At 39.5% G+C, this 27,750-nt stretch overlaps 2 protein-coding genes across 3 annotated transcripts; both read right to left on the bottom strand.

Moving 5' to 3' along the window:
* Positions 1-21,757, bottom strand: LOC131682434 (protein croquemort-like). 2 transcript variants are annotated; one of them, XM_058963889.1, is made up of 6 exons: positions 21,345-21,757; positions 2,753-3,037; positions 2,389-2,694; positions 1,491-2,332; positions 1,344-1,434; positions 1-599 (listed from the first exon to the last, which is right to left on the bottom strand). In XM_058963889.1, exons 2-6 carry the CDS (start codon positions 2,882-2,884, stop codon positions 486-488), a joined length of 1,485 nt encoding a protein of 494 aa, XP_058819872.1. In that variant the 5' UTR covers positions 2,885-3,037; positions 21,345-21,757; the 3' UTR covers positions 1-485. The 2 variants fall into 2 exon arrangements, with proteins under 2 accessions (XP_058819872.1, XP_058819873.1); XM_058963890.1 differs by having other exon boundaries at positions 21,600-21,754.
* A 3,522-nt stretch (positions 21,758-25,279) lies between these two features.
* Positions 25,280-27,525, bottom strand: LOC131682433 (protein croquemort-like). The gene is made up of 4 exons (XM_058963888.1): positions 27,046-27,525; positions 26,061-26,890; positions 25,913-26,003; positions 25,280-25,848 (listed from the first exon to the last, which is right to left on the bottom strand). The coding sequence occupies exons 1-4, from the start codon at positions 27,475-27,477 to the stop codon at positions 25,723-25,725; spliced, it is 1,479 nt and encodes a 492-aa protein (XP_058819871.1). The 5' UTR covers positions 27,478-27,525; the 3' UTR covers positions 25,280-25,722.
* Positions 27,526-27,750: the final 225 nt, after the last annotated feature.

Genomic DNA, 27,750 nt, shown 5'->3' with positions numbered 1-27,750 from the left:
ATACGGGTTTTATTGTTGTTCTTGTTTTTATGGCAGTGATGCTGGCTATACAAAGATGTAATTCAGTACAGAGAGCTACAAATTGTTGTTTGAGTCCTCCTTTCCAATGGATACTCATAGAAAACGTAGAAGCATTTCTTCATCGTGTTATGTCTGTTAATCTGTGTTAAAAACACGTATGCGCTATACTTATAATATTTTCTGCATTGTAGTCACGATAAATTTTGTTAAAAGCATTTCAATTAACAATTCTACTTAATGTACTTATTAGTGCCAGCCCCTACGTAATATGCGCGTATCTGCTAATAAGAAAAAAATATAGTGAATTCTAGACCGTGTCGGATTCAGGTGTCGATTTCATCTCTTCTGTTACCTTCTTGCACTGTAACTAGTAAAACGATATATCACAAATTCATTATACTATTCAATAAAAGGTTTATTTTTGCTATTACTTTAATCTTTTGGTCTTAACTTTATAAAAACAGTCAGTCTTTCCACACGAAGATAGCGAAGTAAAGAGCCACTCCAAATGCCAGTAGGCCAACGCCGAATAGCACCCAGCCTAAGTAAATTCCGACATCACGTAACGTGTAAATGAGCTATTAAAACGATAAAATAGAATCAGGTTATATACTTGAATGACGTTTTTAGTTTTTGTTACTATTATTTATAGAAACTCAATTTGAAGAAATAAATGAGAAATCTAAATAATCTCTTATTTCTACACGTCTCTATTAATAATTAAAAGGATAATTACATGAATAGAAGCAGATAGTATTTTTACCATTTTTTTGTTAACCATTTTGTTAACGACCTATTGAGTCAATTTGTCAACAGTTTTTTCGGCATTTAATTAGCAAGGGACTGGAAGGTGAAGTATATTTTTCAATATTTAGAGCCATAGTACTCAAGGGAGAGCAAGGTGTTGAAAGGAGAAAGTTTAGAAAAGCGTGGAAGGATCATATATGCAAGCTTAGAGCTCACCGGCGACTTAACCTTTTTGTCTGCTACCGTAGGGGTCAGGGTCTTTTGGCATTAGAAATGCGAATCACCTGAGTCGACGAACGGCATGCCGTAGACTCAGGTGATTCGCATTTCTAGTGCCAAAAGACCCTGACCCCTACGGTAGCAGACAAAAAGGTTAAGTCGCCGGTGAGCTCTAAGCTTGCATATATGATCCTTCCACGCTTTTCTAAACTTTCTCCTTTCAACACCTTGCTCTCCCTTGAGTACTATGGCTCTAAATATTGAAAAATATACTTCACCTTCCAGTCCCTTGCTAATTAAATGCCGAAAAAACTGTTGACAAGAAGCAGATAGATCAATTTAATCTATCAACTTACCTTGATATCATCGATTTGGGCTTGTGGTAGAACTACTCGTTGCTCGGCCCAAAATGCTGGCATAATAACATCAGGTACACCTTTAGTAAGCCTAGAATAAAATCTTGGTATTTTTTAAAGTGAACCTTATATATTATTAACACTTACTGTAATCCATAGTCCTTCACGTGGACATTATACTGTACTCTACCATTTACTGTTAACGGAATCCCCGAGAATTGATGAAATGCGTAGCGGAACTCATGCAATTGACGCATAGGACTTAGACCAGTCACGGCGTTCAAATAGCTTGGATCAGCCAGATAAAAGTGCGGGAAGCTAACACGCAATGGTGCACCGAAATTACACCCAGATACATCAAACATACCCGGTTTGAGAACCGGACACTCTTCTTTCGGTGCCGTACATTGGCATTCTGTTTCCGGGAAGTTGTGACCATTATCGAAAACACGATTATCGCCAACCCACACACCACCCCGCACGCCACCGTGCTCAAATTCCCCGTCGTACTTCAAACTGATGGCACTGCACAGGTCAGTGATAAACAAAAGGAAATTTTCTGGATTGTCAATTTGCTCTCGTGTCATTGGAGGATTCACTTGGCCTGTTGAACCATGAACACGGCCACATTCTCCGCGATAGTACGGAACTGTTGGTTCTCCATTCCACTCAACCATTAGACCGGTTTTGGTCCATATGTCTGTACCAGTACCCATTCGGAAGACGCCGTCATACTCAACACTGTTGTTTCGCTCTGCCAAATATGCGAAACCATCCCAATCAGGTACATCTACCCCCTCTATTAGATCTGGAAACTCGCCGATAAGTATTTGCAACGCATTTAACAGTTTATCTTCAGCCCCATTGAATAGAATATCTTGCACCAGCACATCTTTGTATGTAATGCCATCTAGCAAGTTATTAGCACTAATTAATCCATTTACAATGGCTGCCATAAATGGGTCGTCTTTAACCACCTCGCCAACAGTCTGAAAAGATCTTTTTTGGTTTGACATAACTATGCTAATCGTTATTCATAACGTACCATTAGAATAGTGTGGGGTGTTGTTACTCTATCGGTGTAAAAGTCTCCATTAGATTGCTCCGGGATATAAGTCCAAGTTCGTTTCTGCTGGAATGTGATGGTGTGATCAGAGTTGAATTCGATATTATGTCTTTGGTGAACTTCCTCGAAGACATACGGTCCACGTTGAACGAAATTCGGCTTAATGTTTGGATTGGTAATTTCCTCTGGATTCGTCCAGTCCCAGAAATAAATGTCAAAGTACATGGGTACTTGAGAATTTAACCAGTTCTCGTACACTTCAGTACCTGGCTTCATTATGAATTCCTGTAAACATACAACTTATGTATACTCTATAAACTTCACTATCCAGCTAAATACGTACGCTTCGAGCCACAGAGTCTACTATAGCAGGTAAACCGAACCCGAAGAAAGCTGCTAGTCCGAAAACAATCACCACTCCCACGAAGGACCATACCTTCTTGGCAAGGTTAGAGCAGTTACAACAGCAGCACATGGTTGTGAGTTTCCTTAGCGATACTACTGCATACGCGTCTACACCTTACTCTGGACGATTGCTAACTAATTTGTCCGTTAATCCCCGGCTCAATCTGAGCATTCGATCCTAGCTACCCCCAGCCGATTTTTTTGCCACCCCGTCAGTTAATTGCTGTAAAGATATCGTGATAATAAAACGTCAGTTAAGCGATTGGTAAGCCGGGCACAGCTTATCTACGGGTCGACTGTTCGTCCTCTCGAGGCTCAATAAAACACCGCTGATAACCCGAAAGTGAATATAATTGTGGTTGTTTATAGAAATTGGAGATGTAGATTAATGTTTAAATGCGCGTGTATTTTGACTATTATTCAACAATTATCGATATCAGCATTGATTTAAACTGCAGATCAATGACGCAAGCTTGCGAATCTGCTATTGTGGTACTTTGTACTGAACATCTGAAAAAAATATTTGGTGCAACTGGACTTGAAATCGCTATATGCTAGAAATCAAATTAGTCGACAATTTGTCGAAAATGTCCCGTAGTGGTTTGGTATCAACCTTTTATAAGGCTATTTAGAAAAATTATATTCTTGGTAACATGGATCATTCACTTAGTTTCGAATATTTGTATATAATTTAAAAATAAAAAATAATTGGAAGAAGGTAGCACTATAATTGCCACTGCCTGGTAAATACAATCAATAATTCTGCACTGAACGATTCTGCATTGAATTATTATTATTGATGGTTTTAATCAAAGCATTGGATTATGATTTATTGACTAGCATATAAACTGTTCGATTACCGATAAGCCCCATTATTGCGCATCAGCGCTTCATCAGCCTAATGCTTTCGAAATTATCATCATCCGAACTCTCGGAGATGTTACAACTCATCGATATTACAATATTACAATGGAACATCTAGCAGTAACATAATTTACTTTCTTACATTATAGGGGAATTGGGGTAAGACGGACATATCAAGGAAATCTAGAGAAAATTTTCAATAGGACGTAAGTAACAATGAGAGGATCTCTTTGGGGTCTTTCTCTTCTGTTCATTACTCGGCCATTTCAACATTTACAACTCTATTCTTTGCATAATATTCTAGTGAAAACCGTCGGCTTTCGATATGTATTGGAAAATTAGTGCAAAGTGTTGTAATGACGTCGTAATAAACGAAAGAGAATGTAAACAAAGAGAGGCTCTCAATGTTACTTACGTCCTGTTGAAAATTTTCTCTAGAAATGCTGAAATAGAACATAGTAAGAGCATGTTTTTGTTAACATGTAATACTCTATGTTGTAGCTCCATATGTTGGCTTTCGAGTGCCCAGATGGATTATTTTACAAAAATCAATAAGTATCACTTTTAACGAATTAGAAAACGACGAAATATCTGCACTTTTTCCAGACTGCGGGTGACACGGACATATGGTGGGGGTAAGACGGACATGTTTCAGAACCACAACACAAAATATTAAAATTTACTATTTCTAACGGATGTTTTGAATAGATTATGGTTCTTCTTAATATGTTCAATTCGAGGTGAAAAATAACGTTTTGGTGTACGATTTAGAGTTGAAGGAAATGATGTATTTTCTAATATCGTTTTTGCCGTTGTTACAAAGAGATCTATACAATCAGTTCCAATGATCAGTCACAATCACTTATACAAAACTGGAAAGCTATATATATTAAATGCGTTATTGGTAACATCAGCTGCTGGATTACACATAGCCAGAGTATGGGACTTGCACAAAGTCGTCAACCTTTTCCATGTTCTAGGAATTCCGTATTTAGCCTCGATTACATTAACGTACACCCTGCAGTATACTGCATGTGAGACTCCAGCTAACTGGATGGTTCTCCACATTTGACTGCTAGAATTTCGTTTCTCCATGCGATACATTCATATAAGGATGAATCAACAGAATTAATCAAGACCATTCGTCTTGCACCACCAGTAAACATATTTTTTAAACGTTTGTACTTATTCACGCACCTGTTTTTTTGCACGAAGATGTCACTTAAGAGTTACTTTATCAAAACAAAGGAAAAAATCCACAAAAAATTGATTTTTTTATCGATAAACCTTTTTTTTTTTCAATTTGTTTATTTGATAAGGCACGTATGCGTTAGCTTAAAGGTGCCATTTTTCATTGTTTTACATTTTGAATTTCTTAAAACTAGGGGGATACACATTTCAATATTATTTTGTTTTATATAATAAAACTAAAAAAAAACTACAGCTAACTTATACATATAAAAGAGGGTATAGTATAATATTCGTAAGATTTCGGGGACGGGGCATTTGTGTGTTCTTTGTATAGTAATTCACTTTATGATTTTTAGAAGGGAGATTGTAGAAAAAATAATTATTAACTAAGCGGAACATTTTACAAGCTTATTAACTAGAGATAACTAGAAAGAGTGGTTCAAGATTAAGGGGAATTAATTAGGACTATTTTAAAGTAGTGGTACTGTTGCGCATTTCTTAACGAGATTAAATATTGTTCAACTAAAACTAGAAGATAGGGGGGCACATAAATTTTGGGAAGATATTCAAGGGGAGAAGGGGGTGAAGTCATACATCTGTGTATCAGAGACATGGGAGGGTGGGTGGACAAGGCTGAAGGGGGGGGGGGGGTGAGATATAAACTTTCAGTTTCCGGCATCAGGAATTAACGGCCAGGATTACAGATTCGAATGGATTGATCAACTAACACTAGAAGATAGGGGGGCACATAAGTTTTGGGAAGATATTCAAGGGAAGAAGGGGGTGAAGACATACATCTGTGTATCAGAGACATGGGAGAGAGGGTGGACAAGACTGAACGGGGGGGGGGGATATAAACTTCAGTTTCCGGCATCAGGAATCAACGGCCAGGATTACAGATTCGAACGGATGTATCAAGTATTGGGACGCCGGGCGGTTTTCCTCGAGCCGGCAGGGGTTCCTCCAGACGATTTCGTAGTACGGCTCAGATACGGATCGGGAACACACCGCGCTGCGCGTGTGATGTTGTACTGTAGATCTCGTGTTGTTGGTTCATTCGACAGATGTTTTGTCTCGTCTTGGAGTCGTATCAAACCATCGTTGGGGTACGGTAGGCGGAAGAGGGCACTTCTGGGAATGATAAGAGAAAAGATAGGGGCATTTAAATTTGGATATTGATGGTTTTGAGAAACGTGTATATAAGGGACATGTAGAGAATATCGCGGCTTGCTAGTACATCTCGAACCGGGACATTGGGTGATCTTCCTCGGGCCCGAAGGGAATCGAATAGTTGAGATCTGGCAGAACAGTACTCGGCACATGCCCAGACAACATGTTCGATTTCGTGATAACCGTTGCCACAAGCGCAGATACCGCTATCCACGAGCCCAATACGCCGGAGATGTGCGTCCAGCGTGTAGTGATTGGACATGAGCCGAGACATCACGCGAATGAAATCCCGACCCACATCCATCCCTCTGAACCAAGGTTTCGTCGATACCTTAGGGATTATCGAATGTAGCCACCTTCCCAGTTCACCATTGCTCCATGATGTTTTCCAACTTTCGAGGGTTCTCTGATGAGTAATACTGAAAAATTCGCTGAAGCTAATTGGTCTTTCATATATGTCACCTTGTAAAGCGCCCGCCTTAGCTAAAGAATCCGCTTCTTCATTACCTGGAATGGAGCAATGCGAGGGAACCCAAACTAAGGTAATCTTGTACGATCTTACAGACAAAGCACGCAGGCGCTCCCAGATTTTCCCCAGAAAATATGGAATGTGCTTTCTAGGTTTCATTGAACGGAGAGCCTCGATTGAGCTGAGGCTATCCGAGACAATAAAGTAATGATCGGTGGGCAAAGTATCAATGATCCCAAGGGTATACTGAATAGCAGCAAGTTCTGCGACGTAAACTGAAGCAGGATCATTGAGTTTGAATGAGGCGGTGAGGTTTTGATTGAATATACCGAAGCCAGTGGAGCCGTCGAGGCTTGACCCGTCGGTGTAAAACATCTTGTTGCAGTCGACTTCTCGAAATTTACTATGAAAGATGCTTGGGATCACTTGCGGACGTATGTGATCCGGGATTCCACGAATCTCGTCTTTCATGGATGTGTCAAAGAAAACAGTTGAATCAGAAGCATGAAAGAGATTGACACGGTTGGGATAGTATGAAGAAGGATTGATATTTTGTGCCATGTAATCGAAGTACAAGGACATAAATCGGGTTTGAGAATTGAGCTCGATAAGCCTTTCGAAATTTGCAATTACTAACGGGTTCAAGATATCGCATCGGATGAGCAATCGATAGGAGAGTTCCCAAAATCGATTTTTCAGCGGAAGGACGCCCGCCAGCACTTCTAAACTCATCGTATGTGTCGAGTGCATACAACCCAAAGCAATACGCAAACAACAATATTGGATTCGCTCTAGTTTGATGAAATGTATGTTCGCAGCGGAGCGGAAACAGAAACTCCCGTACTCCATCACCGACAATATTGTTGTTTGGTACAGCCTGATCAGGTCTCCTGGGTGGGCACCCCACCATGTTCCGGTTATTGTACGGAGAAAGTTGATCCTTTGCTGGCACTTCTGTTTCAGATACCTAATGTGACATCCCCAGGTTCCTTTAGAGTCGAACCAGACCCCGAGATATTTGAAAGTTGAAACCTGAGCAATAGTTTGACCCATTAATTGAAGCTGTAGTTGCGCTGGTTCACGCTTCCTTGAAAATACGACTAGCTCAGTTTTCTCCGTGGAGAACTCGATACCTAGCTGGAGGGCCCAAGCAGACAAATTGTCCAAGGTATCTTGCAATGGTCCTTGCAGATCGACGGCTTTGGGACCTGTAATAGAGACCACACCGTCATCTGCAAGCTGCCTTAGCGTGCAGGAATTGACAAGACATTCGTCAATGTCATTCACGTAAAAGTTATAGAGAAGGGGGCTTAGACATGAGCCCTGGGGAAGACCCATGTAGCTAATTCGTGATGTCGATAAATCACCATGCGAAAAATGCATATGTTTTTCAGACAGCAAGTTTAGCAAAAAGTTGTTTAGAGTCGGTGAAAGACCATGCTGGTGCAGCTTCTCAGAAAGAATTTTGATAGAAACTGAGTCAAAAGCCCCCTTTATATCTAGGAAAACTGATGCCATCTGCTCTTTGCTAGCATAAGCCATTTGAATTTCTGTTGAGAGCAACGCAAGACAATCGTTCGTCCCTTTGCCTTTGCGGAAACCAAATTGTGTATCTGACAGTAAGCCATTTGCTTCAACCCAATTATCGAGGCGAAACAAGATCATTTTCTCGAACAACTTTCGGATACAGGACAGCATCGCAATCGGTCGATACGAGTTGTGGTCGGAGGCTGGTTTTCCTGGTTTTTGAATGGCAATGACCTTCACTTGCCTCCAGTCATGAGGGACAATATTACCCTCAAGAAACTTATTAAATAAATTCAACAAGCGTCTCTTGGCAGAGTCTGGCAGATTCTTTAACAAGTTAAATTTGATTCTGTCTGGCCCTGGGGCTTTATTGTTACATGATAAGAGAGCAAGTGAGAACTCCACCATCGAAAACGGTGTTTCGTTCGCGTTATTGTGAGGGGACTCGGCGCGGTAGATCTTCTGTGCCGGGGCGGAATCCGGACAAACCTTCTTGGCAAAATCGAATATCCAACGGTTTGAATATTCCACGCTCTCATTGGTACTGTTTCGGTTTCGTAAGCGCCGGGCCGTACTCCAAAGAGTGCTCATCGATGTTTCTCTCGTTAGTCCGTCGACGAACCGACGCCAGTAGCTACGTTTTTTGGCTTTTATCAAACTCTTCATGCGCGTTTCCGCCATCGCGTACTGTCGGTAGCTAGCTGGCAGCCCGTCGTCCCGGAAGGTCTTATACGCAGCGGCCTTCTCCGCGTACACGTCTGAGCACTCTTTGTCCCACCATGGATTGGGAGGACGCCCGCGTGAATTCGCGTCTGGTACGCGTTTAGTCTGAGCTTGAATCGCGGTATCGAGAATCAAGCCAGCCAGGAACCCGTACTCTTCCTCCGGAGGAAGCTCTTGTGTCGATTCTACTTTTTCGGATATCGCGGACGCGTAGCTCTTCCAATCAATATTTCGTGTGAGGTCATACGAAACATTGATTGTATTCGGTGGCCCTGAACCGTTAGCAATATTAATTACGATTGGCAGATGGTCGCTGCCGTGGGGATCAGAGACTACCTTCCACATGCAATCTAACCGCAGCGATGTCGAGCAGAGGGACAGATCTAAGGCGCTCGGTCGCGCTGGAGGGACAGGAATCCGTGTCATTTCACCCGTATTCAAAATAGTCATATTGAAGTTGTCGCAAAGCTCATGGAGTAGGGTAGATCGATTATCGTCATGAAGGCAACCCCATGCCGTGCCGTGGGAGTTGAAGTCACCTAAAACTAGCCTCGGTGCGGGGAGGAGTTCCGCAATATCGCAAAGCCGTCGGTGGCTAACTGAGGCTCTAGGGGGGATGTAGGTGGAAGCAAGGCAAAGTTCTTTGCCTTTAATTCTGGTTTGGCAAGCGACAACTTCAATGCCTGGTGTCGAGGGGAGGTCGATCCGATTGAAAGAATAGCACTTTTTGATCCCCAAAAGTACTCCTCCGTAAGAGTCTTCTCGATCCAAGCGAATAATATTAAAATCGTGGAAGTGTAGGGTTATTTCTGAAGTGAGCCATGTCTCGCATAGGGCAAATGCATCGCATTTCAAATTATTTAGTAAGATTTTAAACGGATCGATTTTCGGGATAATGCTTCTGCAATTCCACTGTAGAACAGTGATTAAATCCTTGACCTCGTTCGATGAATTAGCCATCGAAGGATACAATCGCTGAAAGGAGGGGCCATTTCGCAGTGAACTGCATCAAGAATGTTTTTACTGCGGGGAGAAAGCTTATCAAGATACTTTTAAGGGGGTCAGAAATGTTTAACGCTGTAAGAATACGGTCCACAATGTCAGAGAAATTTATTAAGCCAGCACTGTTTTCTTTCTCTGGCTGAGATATGGGAACACTTGGGGTTTTTGATGTTCCTGGAAGTGCTGGGAACTCCTTTTCTGAGCTCAGGTTACTGAGACCGGGAGCGACTTGCTTCGGTTTTGCACCAGTACTTCCTTGAGTAGTTATTTTAGGGGGACCATGAAGAGACACCTTCTGGCCTTTACGACGAAGCTTGGAAGAGGAAATGTTCTTCCTTTTTCTACTACTTCTAGGCACAGCAGAAGATGTTCCCTCCTGGGGTTCATCACAGTCGCCTTCGTCAGTAGACAAGTTGGTAAAGATGTTCGTAGAGACAGGTGGCGTAGCTATCTTAAGCATTTCTGCAAAAGATCGCTTAGAGCGTCCCTGAAGGGAACGCTTAAGATTTTCCTCGCGCTGTTTGTACGCGGGACATGAAGGGAGATCATGTGGGTTTCCCCCACAGTAGAGGCACTTTTCGACATCTCTACCACAGGAATCATCCGCATGATTCCCACCGCATTTCCCACAGCGGGCTTTATTGCTACAATGGGAGGCTGTGTGTCCCAATTGTTTGCAATTAGTACAGTTCATGACCCGCGGCACAAAGAGGCGAACAGGTAGACGAACCTTGTCAAAAAGGAGGTAATTAGGCAGGGCCGAGCCGGCGAAGGTCACCCGATAAGAGTCTGAGTTGACGTATGTTTTCTTCCCGTCAGCTGCGACTGATGCTGAATGCAAACGCTTGCATTCCAGTATCTTCACTGGCTTAAGCATGTCTTAAGTCTTTGAAACAGCCAGTCCCATATTTTAGCAGGTCCTCGCAATTCAGACTCGAATCGGAAACGACCCCACTGACTTCAACCCTGCTAGCTGGAATATACACCCTGTACTCCCTCGTAAAGGGCTCGTATCCAGCAATATCGTTTGCCTGAGTTGAACTGTTAACCACCACCCGAAGCTTATCAGGCCGAATTTTCGATATTTCTGTCACGGCCGAATACCGATCCGTCAGAACTCGAGAAATCTGCAACAGATTCAAACACTTTTTTTCTTTGGTCCGAAAGAAGATCACAAATGGCCCGGTGGCCGAGCTCGGATATACCTTGAGCCGGGGAACCGATTTTATTTCGACGTCCATCTCACCTTGAGATGAACCGCCATCAGGGGAAGTCATTTTTGCACGGGCCTATTGCCCAGTGCACGTTATTAAGACAACCAAGAAGGGGAAACGAAAACTAATACTTAGCTTGTGTATGTAACGGTATCCAGACGGCTTACTAGAAGAACACTGTTTCACTTCACTGACCGGCTAACGGTACTCAGAAACAGAAACACACAAGAAGGGAAAAAATACTGAAACCTCAACTAGGCGCAGAGTGTGTAAATAACCTTGAACGCGGATTAACACTATTTGTCGCTATAGAGTGTACAAAAGACTTCTATCTCGACTGAGTGCTCGATAACGAATGATCGATAAACCTTAAAATCGGAAACTTGAAAATTACATCCGTAAGAAGCTGCACTACTGATTATCAATATTTGCTTAAATTGTACACGTTTTACAGTATTCAAAGCCTACCAAGTGTTTCATAATTCATGTTTACGCATAATGATAAGGTACACATACAATACAATTGAAGTTTTAATGTTATATCCCTAAAATAATCATGTGTCCCTCTTACCCCACCTGTCCGTCTTACCAACAAAAAAAACCTGCGAAAGCTTGAGACCCTTCGGACATTCGGCATGCTTTTCAGGAGCTCCTGACACGTCGTTTGGATTCCAGGGCACGCTGGCATTCGCGGCAATTTAGGAACAGATCTCATTTGTGGAACATTGCCTAAGGACAAGCCATGAGGCAATGTTCCACTAGAAATACTGGTTCCAGGAACAGACGCTGTTAACCAAATCAAACAAAATGTCCGAAACCAAATGGTACAAGCGGTGGTCAGCAGGGCATTTCAAAAAAAAAATTGTGTTCTCGAAGGCCCCCCTCTCATATTGTGACAATTGTCAAAGTAAGCTCAGATGCCAAATTTCACATCATTTGGACAATTCTAGACTCCCGCCCACTTCGCTTGTAATTTTTGAAATTGGTACTATGGGAAAATATGGAGGAAAAATATATGAAATGCTATAACTTTCGAAGTATCAATTAGAAAATTACAATTTATGCCTCTTTTTAAAGGAAATAACCTTAATTTTTAAATGGAGGTATTCTTGTTTCTTGGGTCATTTTGGCCCCAAAATCTCCTATTTTTAATAATTTTTCTGCTCCGTGATGCAAATCATACATATTTTGTAGCTTTTCTAATATGAAAAACACTCAGAAATCGAACTGAACCTTTTTGACCTTTGTCCGAATACGAGAAGTTGAGGTTATATGGCCTTTTTTAATTCATATTAAATTTTATAATTTTCTTTATTATTTTTCAATCAATTTTCATAAAATGTACCTTATTGAACGTGGAAAATTGTTAGGAATGCAAAAAAAAATAGATTCGTTAGCGGTAAAATTCAGAAACATAAAAATTTTTGACATTAACTCTACAAATCACATTTTTTTCATTAAATGTTCTAATACCTCAACTTTCCCTATTTTTCCTTCCACTTGTTCGGGGCCTAGTAAAGTCAATACTTTCACAATGCTCGTTATATACAGCCATCATCTGGTTTAGTGGTCCGAATTTATCGAACCTATCGCAAACAAATTTCTTTTGTGTAATTGACGAGTATCAGCATATAAATTTAATTTTGACAGTAGATAACATGAGTCAGTACGCTGCATGACGATATCGTTTAGGAACGAGATGATAGCATAGTCCCAACGTTCTTTCAATGTTTGAATATCTATCAACATACAACGTGCTTCATACGATGGAAGAGCGAATCTTAACTTGCGTAGTGCATAAAATAGAAACTGCTTTTAAATTGACTCAATTCTCACTTCGTGTTTTTTATGAATAATGACCAAACAATACTACAATTATTTCTAATTCCTAAAAATAGCTTCATATCATCCGCACAATATCGACCAAATGAGTTGCACCCTCCTAGTGTAATGTGTCATTTCGGTAGGAGGAGAGTTTTAATTTTTTATTTTATTATCTGACCTTGCTAGGGTCTTAATGAAATATTAAGTATTAAGTATTAGGATGGGGAAAAGCCAGTTTGAGCGAAGCCTCATGTAAACTCTTCTAAAATTGGCATGAAAACCCCATATCTTTTCGGTCCAATAATCAGTACAGTACAATGCCATACACTACAATAAATACAAATTCTAAAAAATAAATGATTAAAAATTAAAAATTACAATGCAATCCAAAAAAAAAAACGATTTAATCCACCTATCAGTGACATGAGACATATCTTACACACATCACTTTTGCATCATTCATTAGTTTGCCGAACTCACGCAAAGTTACAAGCAACTAAATGTGAGATAAGCACAGTCCTGCACGAATAGTACTTCGAATAAACTGAATAAATCATAGTAAAATAATAAAACAAATAAAATTAATATAATTACAGCAAAATAATCAAAAAAAGTTATTCATAAAATGGGTAGAATGATTAATATAAATCAAATAAATAAAATAAATAAATCAACTGAGCTCAAATGAAAATTAGACAATATTAAAAAAAAAGTTATAAAATTAAGAGAGTGAATTAAACTGTTTCAAGCTAACAAATGTCAGAAGCCGATAGCGACAGAAATTCGGGAACGAAAGTGGAGGTGGGTAGGCCACACTCTGCGCAGGGGCGGAAACGAAATCTGCAAGCAAGCGTTAGACTAGAACCCAGCAGTACATCGCAGCAGAGGCAGACCCAGTGGCTCATGGCGGCGCAGCCTCAACAAGGAAATAAAAGAAGTCGACGAAAGTTTGACCTGGCAGCAGGTCAAGGCGATGGCGGGCAATTGCCCAGGATGGCGATCTTTCACAACGGCCCTTCAGTGGTGCGCAGGAATTATAGTAGTAAGTAGTAACAAATTGTCATCCAATAATAAAAAGAACTAACTAAACCGAATTAATAAAATGAAGAAACTGAATAATATATATAAAAAAATTAACAATTAAATAAAATGATTTAAATAAATGAAACAAATCATACGAATAAAGCCAAAATAAAAATTATTCGATTTAAACAGACAAATAATATGAATAATATGGATAAAATTAACCCTTTTATACCCATATTTTTAGAGCATTTATGGGTTTCCAAACCCGTTTTTCTTAAAAGTGTTGGAGTAAAGAAACATGAAAACCTGTTTTGATCAAGGTAGGTGCTTCTCTAGCGGCATTAGAAGCTGCTCAATTTTTTATATCGATCCATAATACACATCTCCTGCCAAGTTTTCAATTGTTCAATCGGGCAAAAAAGGTAACCGAAAGCAGTTGTAATTGATAAGATTTATCAGTTTTCAAAAATATTTGAAGACAACGAAGATATATCAAAATTTAATTTTTAGCAATACCTGTAAATAGTATTCATTTGCATTGAAGTATATAGAAAAGAGTGCCAAGTGTCTAGGCTATGTTGGCAAATATATGATTGTCGATGGCACAAAAGTCGTACATTCAGTCGATTACAATGCAGTCTCTTTCCACTTATCTTTATCACTTGCGAATTGTTTCGTTCGGAATTCTCGTTCTGGAGATATGGGTTAATGAGTCCTATACAAAACAATACCACGACAAAGAAGGATTTTTATGAACGTGTCCACTGGAAAACAGACAGAGAAAGAATGACCGGAACGGTGAGAATGAAGAAACGGTGAATATTCACCTTTATTGGAAACACTGAGAAAATATATGTCCTCAAGCAGGAATCGAACCTGCGATCTCCCAGTCTCTAGTTGGGTGCGTTAACCACTCCGTCATCGAGGAACTGTGATGATGCCATCACATGTTCCCAACAGTTTTTGTGATCACCGCCGCAGCCTCCAATACTTCCTAATTGACCCATCGACCCCCAATGTCTCCTATAAGCAGATCGTCACCTCTCCCTCTCACCGATCGGACCAAATCTCTCTCGTTATCTATTTTTAGTTCCAGTGGACTAGGCTCAAGGCTTGAGATATTTATCACCACTGTTTGCCCCCTTTTCCCAAATCAATCGCCACCAGACAGTTGGCAGTGAAAGAGCTATGGAGGGGCATGTTGATGTCTGCCCTCAAAGCCTATCGGCAGAAGCTAACGACAAATTCAGCCGTTGATGGAATTTTATATATTCCTTGTTTGGATGTGAGTCTTTGTTTTTTTCCTTTCTTAAGGATTTTTATGAACGTGTCCACTGGAAAACAGACAGAGAAAGAATGACCGGAACGATGAGAATGAAGCAACGGTGAAAATAGATAACGAGAGAGATTTGGCCCGATCGGTGAGAGGGAGAGGTGACGATCTGCTTATAGGAGATATTGGGGGTCGATGGGTCAATTAGGAGGTATTGTAGGATGCGGCGGTGATCACAACAACTGTTGGGAACATGTGATGGCATCATCACAGTTCCTCGATGGCGGAGTGGTTAACGCACCCAACTAGAGACTAGGAGATCGCAGGTTCGATTCCTGCTTGAGGACATATCTTTTCTCAGTGTTTCCAATAAAGGTGGATTTTCACCGTTTCTTCATTCTCACCGTTCCGGTCATTCTTTCTCTGTCTGTTTTCCAGTGGACACGTTCATAAAGATCTTTAAGAAAGGAAAAAAAACAAAGACTCACGTCCAAACAAGGAATATACCAGAATAAGCATTTAAATTCGAAAAGCAAGTGGTCATTGAAAGCGTCCCTGGACTGCCTTTAAGACACGAACGTTCTTGAAATTACAAGTCGTATTTCGCAAATACATATGTTTTAGTCACATTGATCATGAAAAATGTATATTGGGGTTTTCAGTACAACTCAGTGTCAATTGTAGTTACTTAGTAATATGTATGCCACTAATGTCCAATGCATAAACTCCGATTGTAATCCTCGCTAATTTACGTGTAGAACACGGAGCACTCAAACGAAACGTCTATTGAATTGTCCAATGCCTGTACTAATTCTGTCATTGAAGCTTCAATTGAAGCGTTCTCAGCATAAGGCAAATTTGGGCAATTGAAACCATCGCTATAAGTTAAAAGCATCCTCAATTTTCAAATGACACATTTGAGCATATGTTTTATTCAAAATTCAGTAGAGATACGAAAAGTTTAAAAAAGTACACGTACAGATGTCTCTTTTCAACATTTTTGTCTACAAACAATTATATTGCCCAATTTGAAATGCCCAAGGATTTCCGTAATTATAGTATATACAAACGTCAATATAGGATTGAATTAAATTGAAGTTTATGTAGTTTCCGGTTTTTGGTCATATAACTCTCCTTAGTGCAACGTTTAGAAAGAATATCCAGTCATCTTCAGAGCAAAGCGGGGTTCGAGCATAAATTAGTTATAGTTTTTTCATTCAAATACTTTGCCAGGACCATTTTCTTTTTCAAGTAGAATGTAATATTTAGTTTGTGGCTCTGTTCCACACTAAAATGGAAAACTATTTATAGGGAAACAGAGGACATCAATAGGTTTGTTTTCTTTAGCCTGAACAAATATGTCGCAAGATGACATTGTCAAGCTTGGATACTAATAAATATTTCAGATCAGTTGAAATTCATATGACACATCTTAGAAATTGATTTGGAAATATCAGGATAGATCTGAGTCGTGACAGTTACCACAAACCTGATTGGGTAGAGATCGGTGGTGGGGGGGTGCGACAAATGAGGAATGGTAAGTGCTAACCATCACTGTGACATTATTTTGTATATAGGGCGAAATTTTGATTCCTTACATCTTTATTATACACACCTAGAAAAAATATTGTAAATTTACGTCTCCTAACCATGACATATACGAGCATCAAAAATGACTTAGTTTTACGTTTGATTTTAATTTTACATGACGTTTAATTTCGTAAATCATGTAATTTTACTCCACATACAGCGTTTGTTCTGAATGGTAGAAAGTGTAATTTTAAGTCATTGCGCATGTAAACTATATGTTTCATGTAAAATTAAATGGAACACGGTAATGTTCTGTCATTTCGTAAATTACGGTTTGTTGAATTGTGTCATGTTTGCAATTACGTCAACGATAAAATTCAGATTTTTTTGGTGTGTACGTAATGCAACTGATAGTTTTTACGCCATAATTAGTATAACATAAATCTTGCAAAAGAAGATAAACTTTCACTAGAATTTTGTTATTCTAAAGTACAGTTGCTCTCGGTGATGCTACGAGTATAATATTAATTATGTTGGAAATCTATTTTCTCACTACTACTTTGTGATCTGTGCATTCATATACCATCCAACGTCTATCTTACGATTTAACGCAATTAGACAATCCATTAGACGTTTGTTTGACAATTCAGCGGTGGGTTGTGTCAACAAGTCTACTCCTGCGAACAGAAAAACTCGTCCGACAAGCATCTTTCGTTGGTCCGATTCGTTTGATGTTGGACCGAATCAAAGATATTGTCGGACGTCGCACCCCTCGGAGTAACGTCAAAAGAAGTAAACAAGAAATAATCAGCTGATCAGAAACGTCTCATGGATTGCCTAATGCTTAATCCAACGGATAAATACATCAACTCTGGACAAATTTTCTTTTCGAAGTTAATTTGCGTATTAATTTTTGAGAAATAGTTAATCAATTATTAAGTGAATTCACAAAATGTTTTCGGAATCGAATTCCTTGAATCACGCAGATGTGCTTTCATACCCTGATATTCAAAATCCGTTTAGTTTTGCGCCTAAAACACCCGTAAAGCAATATTCTGTTTGTAACGATCTCATTTTTAGTTAGTGGAAATAAACAGAAACTGTTTAATATCTTCGCCGCTCGTGAACGGAATTTGACAATCTATAGTTTGTTCGAATTTTTACTAGCTTTCTAATTATATGCACATGACAACATTTCTTTGTTCGAAAGTTATTTGCTTAAAACTCTTTGTGCTTTGACATAATCATTCATATCTCAGAAAGTAAACAACATATCGAAAAATAAAAATAATAGTGTCAAATGACAACGTTAGGCCTTTAATTTGAAACTAAATTCGCTAAGATCGCTTCAGCGGTTGCTGAGATAATTACATGACATTAGTGTACATTAGAGTGGCTCGAAATGCCTGTGAACAGTTTGGGAGCGGTCGGTTGCTTCCCGGGTTTGCGCATTGCGTTTAAAGTTTGTATGGGATTTTATATGGGGAAATCAATTATTTTGCATTTACGTTAATAAAGATTGCTATTTCACTCAATATGAAAAACCAGGTTTATAAAACGATAATTCAAACCTTGGTTAACAACTTTGTCGAAACCGGTAACTAGCTACGAGTTTTCAAAAAATAGTTATAACGATTTTAAAACTTATGGTTCAATCCAAATGCAGAAATTAATTATTTCTTCCAACACTGTCAGTACACCACGACACCGATACTTTAAACTTGAACAAATGAGAATATTTTCATCGCAGAGACTTGGTACCTTTGAACGAAATGTTCAGAATGAATTGCTGAATAACACAGACGTAGTCAGAAAATGAAAAGAAGAGGGAGGGGGAGGCTTGTGTACTCCCCAGTCCCCTTTTTAGATAGTTTAGTATAACATAAGGAGCACATATTCAACGCAGGTTTGTACCGTCGAATTACTCGGAATTGTTTTTTTAAGTTTTTGTTTGAGAATCTAGGAACGAAACCAGGATAGTCTAAGAACGAAACCAGGATAGGAAACCAGATATAACATAAATTTGTAGGTGTAAATCCTAAATATTGTAAATGTTTTTTCCCACAACAAAGATTGTAGTATGATTCATATTTGGGTCTCTCAAAATATTAAGAAAGTTCAGTCGTTGACTTTTACAAGGACGTAATGATTCTTTGTCTTATACAAAACAATCTAAAAAGGGACTGGGGAGTACACAAGATCCCCCTCCCCCACCCCCGCTTCTTTTCATTTTCTGACTACGTCTATTTTATTCAGCAATTCATTCTGAACATTTCATTCAAAGATACCAAGTCTCTGCGATGAATATATTCTCATTTAATGTCGATGTCGGTGGTGCACCGGCAATGTTGGAAAAACTAATCAATTTCTGCATTTGGATTTTACCATAAGTTTTAATCGTTAGTTACGCTCTTCGATAAAGTTGTTAACCAAGGTTTGAACTATAGTTTTAGGTAGCTGGTTTTTCATTATCAGTGAAATAGAGATCTTTATTAATTAAAATGCAAATTAATTGATTTCCCCATATAAAATCCCATGCAAACTTTGAACGCAATGCGCAAACCCGGGAAGCAATCAACCGCTACCAAATTTTGCACAGGCATTTGGGACCACAAAAGGAACTCAAAAAGTGCTGTGCCCGCTAGTTTAAATAATTTTGAAATTTTCCCATACAACCGCGAGCCACTCTAGTGCACATACATACATACCCACACACACACATACAGACATTGTCCCAATTTGTCAAGCTGAGTCGATTGGTATATGAGACTCGGCCCTCCGGCCTCGGAAAAGTTTTCAAAGTTTGAGCGAATCCTATACATTTCTTTTGTAAGAAACATAAAAATAATAAGGATTATAATAATAGATCAAAATTTCAGGCATATCAAAAACTCCTTAAGAGCCGATTCTTGAAGGTAGTAGATGACACGTTGAATTCAAAATCCGCAAACACTTCGTTGAACCACCATACAAAGAGTTCCTATGTTCCAAAAGCAAAAAGTTTCGTTGACGAAGCACACGTTTGGGTGCATACATGTGTAGTTGGCTCAATAGCTCCGGAGAATCTGCCTCACCAAGAAGTATTTTAGCGACGAAAACAGCTACTCTTCTCCTCTTTTCCAGCGAATGTAAACCCAATAACCTACAGCGGTCTTCGTATGGCGGAAGATAACGTCATGCCACGGAAGGCATCCCAGTGCATAACGAACGAATTTCCTTTGCATTGCTTCAATCCTGGCTACCCATGTTGATTGATACGGACACCATACCATGGAGTTAGATTCTAGGATCGACAGTATACGGAGGGTCATTAAATTCATTGGAGATTTTGAACATGAATAACATCTGGCGGATTGCTTTGTTACTGATATATGTTCGTAATGAGGTCGGAACGTGAGTGCCGAGTCCAAGGTGACTCCAAGGTCACACACTTGTAGAACACGCTCAAGGTTCTAATCTCCAATACAGTAGTCATAAGAAATTGGCTTATACTAGCGGTGATACGATATTACAGTGCATTTGTGAATACTGATTGTTATTAGTTGTTGGAACACCAGTCATCGAATCTGTCCAAGAGCTGTTGTAAAACTAAGCAATAAAATATGCAACACCCAGGTGGTAATATTGCAGCTAGATCGTTAATAAATAGTGTAAACAAGAGTGGGCCCAAATAACTTCCCTAAGGAACACCCGATTTGTTTAAAAACGGGGCGGAAGATGCGCATTCAATTTTCACTATAAGTTGACGATCACTCAGATACGATTCGAGCCAACGAATCAAATCAATAAAAACGCCTATTAGCTTCAATCTTTCCAAAAGTATTCCGTGGTCAACTCTGTCAAACACTGACTTCAAGTCAGTATATACCGTATCGATCTGAGCACCAGCGTCCATATTTCGTAAGCAGGGTGAGACGAATTGAACGAGATTCGTAGAGGTTGATCTTTTTGGGATGAATCCATGTTGGTCAGGGGAAATGTAGCTTTGACTGGATGCAAAGAGTACAATGTTCACTACGATCTCAAACACTTTGAAACTAGCGCACAACGATGTAATTCCTCGATAATTTTCAACATTTCGCCGATCTCAAAAACAAAAAGTACTATGTTACTAAATGTATAACTGCTTTGTTAAACCCAATTAGATAAAATTATTATACGTGTCGATTCCTTGAACACGCATGCATGTCAAGGAATCGAAAGTTTGATTATAATGCTGGTATAATTGTAGAACACGTATTGTAACTGAGCGGGGCTTGTCGACGGAAAAATGGCCTCGGAATGTATTGCTAGGTCTCTGTCACTCTGAAATGGATCATTGGAAAATCGGTAGAGCTAACAGCTACTACATCCCGAGATTAAATTGTTTACAAGGGGTGGTAGGACCATATGCAGAAAACTTTTCATAATAATACTGCCGTCCAGTGCAATTTAAAACGTTAGCACCACACACACACAATTGTTCAAACTCAGTTGATTCGACTTAAACAGTCTATTATTATTATTATCATCTTGTACCCTCTATTGTTCACCTGATGCACAAATGACAATTCAAACATTCTAGAGACATGTAAAAGCTTTAATCTATGCCGACGGCATGAAGTTCTTTTTTGAAATTAATAACAATCAAAACATCAAGGCGTTCCAATAATCCAAATTAGTTCTATTCAGACTCCTCTGAAAACCCATATTTGTATCAAACCACCATCATACCTACCTGGAACCTGACTATGGGCTTTGATATTCTAATATTGATAATGGTTCCTATAGAAACATTCGCGGGCAACGACCTATCGTCAATATTGTCTGGAACACAAGCTCATTCAACACTGATTTAGCTCTCATTCTTTTATTCCGAGTTCTACGGTATTCCCATTCATTACTGCTATTGTAAATACTCTTCAGCAAACCTGCACTTATGTATCATGGAGACTTCCCACGCGCTGAATTACTTTTGCCAATCAGAACGTACCTATTCTTTGAATAACGTCCATATGCGTTGGCGCGAAAAGTTCACAAACTATCCAGTAACACTTTCACTATCAGCTATCAAAATGCCCTGTAGCAACGTGGGAGTCATTCATGTACTGAAGCCGGTCAAACATTGTCTGGTCACTTGACCACCGATGCCTCCGAACGCCATGTTGATGCTGATGGACGGTAGTCTTAAACAATAAAGATATTCTGATCTTATCATTCGATATCAGTGGACAAAATGTTTCGATAAATCACTATGCGATAGCTTATCTTCGATTTACGCTGGCATTCCGTTTTTTTTTATTACGAATAAATAAGTAGGGTTTGCAGTGAGTTTACTTTTTGTGACCTCGGTAGTAATACCGTGAATTGTTGCTTGTTCTAAATTACAAATGTCCCTGGTGTAGTGGAACTGTGTTCAGATGTTGTAATGCAGTGCCGTTTTTGATTGAGACGAAACTGAGTCAGGCTCTAACCCGAACTATGAATTAATGGCAGGTTATGTTCAATAGACTGTCCAGAAAAATAACGAATTTTTGAAAACTTATTCGGCCCACCCCTGAGTCGATTCGTAGTCCCACCAGAAATACTTGCACCAAATTTGAAGCAAATCGAACAAGTCTAGCTACCGGATCAACGTGTCTGAAGTTTGTATGGGATTTTTCGACAATTTACACTAGCTCGCATTTTCACCGCTAGATGGCACTCTATGCATCGTCTTATCACTGTAAGTAAAAATAAGGAAGATAATTGAATTGTCCACAACTATGTCGAAAACTGGTAGTCAATTCGGCTTTTTTAAAAGAAGTTTTTAGGCTTATAACGAAGTGATGTCTGAGTTAGTTTTGCATGGGGCCTAACAGTGCATGGTTGTGTATTAGTACTCGATTCCCACGAACTATACATTTTTTGTGAATTAACGGTTCGATTTAGATGAATGGTATGTTTGGAAGAATTATAGCACATAATATAAATAATGTTTGGCTAGAAAATTTTAGTTCCACCTGTGGCCGCATAGATGGCGCCAACACTAACTTTTCATAGAAGAGAGATAGAATATCGAAATGTTCGGAATAATTACTGCAAATTGGCTGTTCTATCAACTTTGTAGAAGACACCTAATTTCTATCTCTCTTCTATGAAAAGTTTGTGTTGATGCCCTCTATGCGGTCACAGGTAGAACTAACCAAACATAACTTGTATTATGTACTACAATTCTTCTGATCATACTATTCAGCTAAATCTAACAATTATTTCACAAAAATGCATAGTTCATTGGAATCACGTACGGATACACAACCAAGCGCTGCTGGACCCCGTGGAAAACTGAATTAAACATCACTTCGTTAAAAGTTCAATAACTTCTTTTAACAAAGTCGAATTGTCTAGCAGTCTTCGACACAGTTATAGAAATTTTAACTATCTTTCTTATTTTCATTACAGTCATATGACGATGCATACAGTGCCGAAAATGTGAACTAGTGGGTTTTCTCCTCGTGAATTGTCGAAAAATCCCATACAAACTTCAGACACGTTGGTCAGATAGCTAGACTTGTCCGATTTGCTTCAAATTTGGAGCAAGTACTCCTGGGACTGGTGGTGGGACTAGGAATCGACTGGGGTCTTTTTTTCTTATCACTCTAATGTTCAATAAAATCGTGAAACAGCCATGAACCTGGTAAGCTATGTGTCAACGCTGTAACACGTGAAATTGAAAAACATATTTTTTAAATTTGCTTAACTGTCATGTGCCCAACAAAAAAAACACCTTTAACAGGCCAACGTGGATACCCACAATTTGAAATGCTTATAACAATGGCTTCCTTTAACCGATTTGGACACTTTTAGTTGTTTTGGATTCAGGAACTCGTCCACTTTTTGATTCTGTAAAGTTGAACCGGATGAATGAATCTGATTCTTGGTAATTCGGATTTTCCGGAGTAATGTTCCAGAACTAGGGCATGATTTGTAAATTTTAATAACGTCCTAGCAATATGTGTATCAAAACTCTTCAAATTGTCTCGGAAGTCTGTTATTTGATGTTACGGGACCCTATGGCAGTTTAAAAAATAGAATTGGAATGGAATGGCCACTCACGGCCCCACGGAATCCTGCTCCAGAATGTCCGTTCCGGTGTCAAACCACCAAATGGTTAAAAAAAACCGCGAGATATAGCCCACTGATGCTATTCCAAGAATTTTGATACCCATATTGCTAGTATTCCATTGAAATTCACAAATAGTATCCCAGCATTGGAACATGTTTCCGGAAATCCGGATTTCCGGGAACCGAATGAAGTAACCCGATTCACTTTTACCAAGTCTAAAAGTGGATGATTTCCCGAATCCAAAATACCAAAAAGTATCAGAATCGGTTGGAAATTACCGTAGTTATTGGTATTTCACTTTTGTGGGTACGTCGGCCTGTTACGTAGTCAAAAAAATTCAGGAGCTCTCCTCATTCCCCCTCCTTACTATATCAGCAATATTATTAGCCCAAAAGCTTTACTTAGTGAAGTTCTAAGATCTCACAAAGTTTCGATTTCCAGCTATGGATAAAACATGGGAATTTCATTAATTGAAACCTAAAAAGGTACCCGGGTACCGCGTCCGATACATAACGGTTAAGGGAGGCATCTGTTGTAGTGGGAAAAAATTGACTACAAGTCTAAGCTTTACAGTACTTATTGATTTTCCCGTATCAGACAATTTTATCGAGCGTTATCGTGTTCGCCGCAGCGCTCCTTGGCTTGGAAATGGTTGGACGTCTACTCTTGGAACGCTCGTGCTCTGTGCGACTGAAAATATTTTTTTTTTGCGCACAATGAATGTATAAAGCGATCCTAACATAACACAGAAAATCTGTTGTTGCTTTGCTTTCAAAATCTTAAAACAAAATAACTTTCGTTTTGAGCACTTTACACCAGACACCCCTCAGAAGCGCTAAGCGAAAGCGAAGAGATTGGCCCCAAGTCCCCATTAAAGTCCCGACGTGTAATGCAATTTAAATGTTTGGCGTACGGCGTAGATACGAATTAGAATTTAAAAATACACATACAAAATACACATATATACATACACAGACATTTGCCGTACTTGACGAACTGAATCGAATGGTGTATGACACTCGACCCTCCGGGCCTCAGTTAAAAAGTTCATTTTCAGTGCAATTGCTATACCTTTCTATTAAGAAAGGCAAATAGGAAATAAAACGTAGTCTATGCAAAAATTGGATGAGCTCACGTAGAGTCATAGAAATTGTCAACGCTTGTGCACAAATCGTAAGGATGATCTGTTAAAATTAAAACATGTATTAACACCGAATAAATCCCTGTTTTCGTAGTAAAATGAATTTGCTTAAAACAAATGAAACCTGAAATTTCGTGGTTCACAAATGAACTGCCAAATATGGAAATGGTACATATCACACGTAACGTGGTAACTGCAGTCGCCCTATTTGACCTACATCTACAAGGTTTAAAAAATGCGGCCTATTTAATTGCTTGAAGTTTCACAATTCTTAAAATGTTTGTATTGAACTAACCCATTTTAAGGCTAGTTTACAGTTCGGAAAACGTGTCACGGGATTTGGGTCCCTGTGTATTTTAAATGGAGCTCGGGATTTCAAATCCCGTGACGGGAAATAAGTCTACACAAAAATGACAGTTTTCATGAAGTGTAAACCCAACCGCGGGAAACATCACGGGATTTTAAAACTCTCCACACAGAAATCCGTCCGGGAACAATTCAACACAAATTGTTTCCGACGGGGAAAATAGTATTTTTATAAAGTTTACAATTCGCTGCAAGTTTGATACTGTTTGTATTTTTAAGAAGCAGCAGAGTTTTTGGTTTGACAGTTTGGAGAGATCTCGGCGGGAAATTTTCCCTGATCAAATCCCGACGCAAATCCCGTGTGAAATCCCGCGATCCATTTCCCGAACTGTAAACTAGCCTTTACGGTGCATATGTTTACTTTTGTACGCAGTCTTTTCTCCACGTTGACGCAAACAATCTTCTCTTCGTTGTCAACATTTTGTGTAGAGATTTTTACAGAGAAAGTCTAGCATTCTAAGCAACATGAAAGGAAATGGATTAACTGTGGATTACTTCATTGTCTTACACACTCTTGTCTGTTCTCCAAATTATCAATGAGAAGTACAGAGCTAATCCTAAACAAATCGCTCCCACAACTCCCAGACCAATACCGATGTACATTCCAATATCCGGAAGAATAAGAAGCAGCTGAAAATGAGAAAAAAAAATATAGATGCGTTGAAACTAACATTACATACATTCATTAGTGAACCTTGATATCGTTAGCAAGTTCTTCGGAAAGGTCCGCTCTTTGTCTGAACCATAAAATTGGAAGCATCACATCCGGGATACCTTCAAGTAAGCTGAAAATTTGATAATTTTTATTTTCAGTTTACTTACACACTTGCTTTAAAACTCACGTTAATCCATATTGTTTGACCATCAAGTTTACTTGTAATTGGGCCTTCACTGTGAGAGGCACTCCTGTATGTGGTTCTAGCGCAAGCACAAATTCATGTTGCTCCTTGTCAGGGTTCATTCCATCTACGGCATCCCGATATGTTTGATCGGCCAGATAAAAGTGTGGATACGATACAGTCGCCGGAGCACCCCATTTGCAACGTGACACATCTAGTACACCAGGTGCCAACACGGGACATTCTTCTTTCGGTGCAGTGCATTGACATTCGGTTTCGATATACCGGTGTCCGTTGTCAAAGGGTCGCTCGTTACCCTTCCATTTGAATCCATCGACACCATGCAAACTGAAGTCTCCATCAAATTCCAGACTCATGGAGCTGCAGATATCCGGTGAAAACACAGTGACATTTGTGTTATAGTATTCTTGGAAAGGTGGCCATATTTCGCCCGTAGAACCATGAACCAATCCACATTCACCCCGATAGAATACAGTTTGCCTAACATTGTTCCATAGATGCATCATTCCCATCGTTTCAAATGCATCTACCCCGGTTCCGACCGTAAATTTTCCATCATATGTTTTACTCTCGTTCCGCTCATAGAACCAACCAAATTTATCGAATGGCGGCAACTCAACGTCGCCTATAATTTCTGGTGCTTGCTCTACTATATACAGCAATGATTCGAGGAAATAGTCGTCATGCCCTTCAAACAGTATCTCCTTCGCTCGGACCACGTAAAATGGTGAATCGATAACGTGAGGACTGGCGTTAATCATGAGATCCAACCAGGATTGCAAAGGATTATCCTTTGTGGCAAAACCAACTGTCTGGAAGTAATGAGAGAAGCTTATTCTAATCATCCCGTCATACATGTTTGGCTTTCTCTTTCACTATTTTCATCAAAGAATGAGTTTCCAGAAAAAAATTTGTAGCACATACAAGATGATAAACAGAATGGTGAAAAATAGTTACAAGGGCTTACCAATAAAATAGGGTTAATCGATATGACTATGTCATTCTCCAAATCTCCAGTAGACAACTGCGGTTCATAATGCCAAATGCGCTTCTGGTAGAAGGATAACGTGAAATCATCATTCCATTGAAGATCAACGCGTTCGTGTATCTCCCGGAAGGTATATGGTCCAAGCTGCTCAAGACGAGGCTTATATCCGTCACTACGATAATCCTCTGTATTGGTCCAGTTCCATAAGTATATCTCCAAATACATAGGAACCGGCGGTTCCTTCCAGTTTTCGAAAACTTGCGAGCCGGGCTGCAATAGAAGCAGCTTTTCCGTTTCGCTACGCACAATTAGAGGCCACGCAACTCCGAAAACGAGAGCAAGGACACATATTAGAGCCGAAATACCGATAGACCACCATTGTTTAGCTTTATTCGAGCACCTGGAACACATTTTGGCTGTAGTTGTATAGTTAGATGCACTGGTCGGTTTACTTGAAGTCTGCAGCTAGACAGTTGCCGTTTCTGTAAAATATGGAGCCCCGAACAGAAATTTGAGGTGAAAAAAAATAAAGATAAGATTGCAATTGAATAGACCATAAACGGCATTTCATTATCGCTGGATTGGCCAATAACTTACACTGAATTTATCATCAATTCGGCTAAAATATATTAAAAATGATGTAAAGGCTTAAACAGAATGCTTCATGACCGGCGGAGCGTCAAA

Source organism: Topomyia yanbarensis, chromosome 2 (assembly GCF_030247195.1).
Source record: "Topomyia yanbarensis strain Yona2022 chromosome 2, ASM3024719v1, whole genome shotgun sequence".
Lineage (NCBI taxonomy): Eukaryota > Metazoa > Arthropoda > Insecta > Diptera > Culicidae > Topomyia > Topomyia yanbarensis.
The sequence above is the reverse complement of the archived record's forward strand: the minus strand, read 5'-3'. Positions and strand labels throughout refer to the sequence as shown.